The sequence below is a fragment of the Gavialis gangeticus genome, unplaced genomic scaffold (genome assembly GCF_001723915.1).
Source record: "Gavialis gangeticus isolate Ggan-Ray unplaced genomic scaffold, GavGan_comp1, whole genome shotgun sequence".
NCBI classification, from domain to species: Eukaryota; Metazoa; Chordata; order Crocodylia; family Gavialidae; genus Gavialis; species Gavialis gangeticus.
The window spans coordinates 117933224-117934035 of record NW_017729031.1 but is presented as its reverse complement, the minus strand read 5'-3'; the positions used below and the strand labels follow the sequence as shown (position 1 = coordinate 117934035).

At 63.7% G+C, this 812-nt stretch overlaps 1 protein-coding gene across 1 annotated transcript in view; it reads right to left on the bottom strand.

The window, feature by feature from the left end:
* The window catches only part of LOC109301795 (homeobox protein Hox-B1-like), a 2687-nt gene extending 1875 nt beyond the window's left edge, over positions 1-812 (bottom strand). The window contains exon 1 of the mRNA XM_019523019.1: positions 183-812. Within this exon, the coding sequence (XP_019378564.1) occupies positions 183-807 (625 nt within the window). The 5' untranslated portion in view covers positions 808-812. The remainder of the gene's footprint in view (positions 1-182) is intronic.

Sequence of the window (812 nt, the reverse complement as noted above, 5' to 3'; positions counted from 1 at the left end):
TACCACAGACAAAGTCTGGGCCTGCAAGGGCGATTCGCTGCTTCGGATGCGTATTTCCAGCGCCGGGCTCTGCTGCTGTGCACCACCCCTTGTTACCCCGGGGTTCGACCTCCCTCCCTCGGGGGAAACCCCTCCAAGCCTCTGCCCCCACCCGTTGGATGGAGAGGATGCTATAGACCCACCTGTCTTGGGGGGATTCCGCTTCACTCTCATCCAGTCGAAGGTCTGCGTGGCGCTGGTGGTGGGGCACTGCTCGGATGGGCACGCGTGGTCCTTGCTTTCGTTTAGAGAAGGCGAGAGGCCGCTGTAAGCCCCCGGCAAGTAGCCTGGCTGCTCCTGCCCATACGAGTGCTGCTGGTACTGCCCGGGGGCAGCCACTGCCCCGCAGTAGCCCTCTGGCAAGGAGCTGAGGTTAGATCCGGCGTTGAGGCCATACCCCGGTGCCTGGAAGTAGGCACCATCCGCGTCCTGTTGGCCGAGGTAGAAGTGGGGATGCCCGTAGCTCGGGTTGTAGGCTTGGGGCGGGTACCCTGCGGAGGCAGCGCCCGGGAAGGGGATGGCAAGGCCAGAGGAGGGCGTGGGGTGGTAGCCAGGGCTCTGCTGGGGGAGGTGGCTGGGCGCAGCTGTGCTCCCCCCTGCTCCCAGGCGCCCATCTCCGTGGTAGCTGTCACTGGCAGGGGTACCTGAGCAGGCAGGGAAGGAAGCTGTGCCTTGCTCTAAGTGGTGGTAGCCCTTGGGCGAGTAGGCGCTCGTCCCACGGTTACAAATTGCATACTCTAAGAAGGAGTTCATCCTACTATTGTCCATCTGCC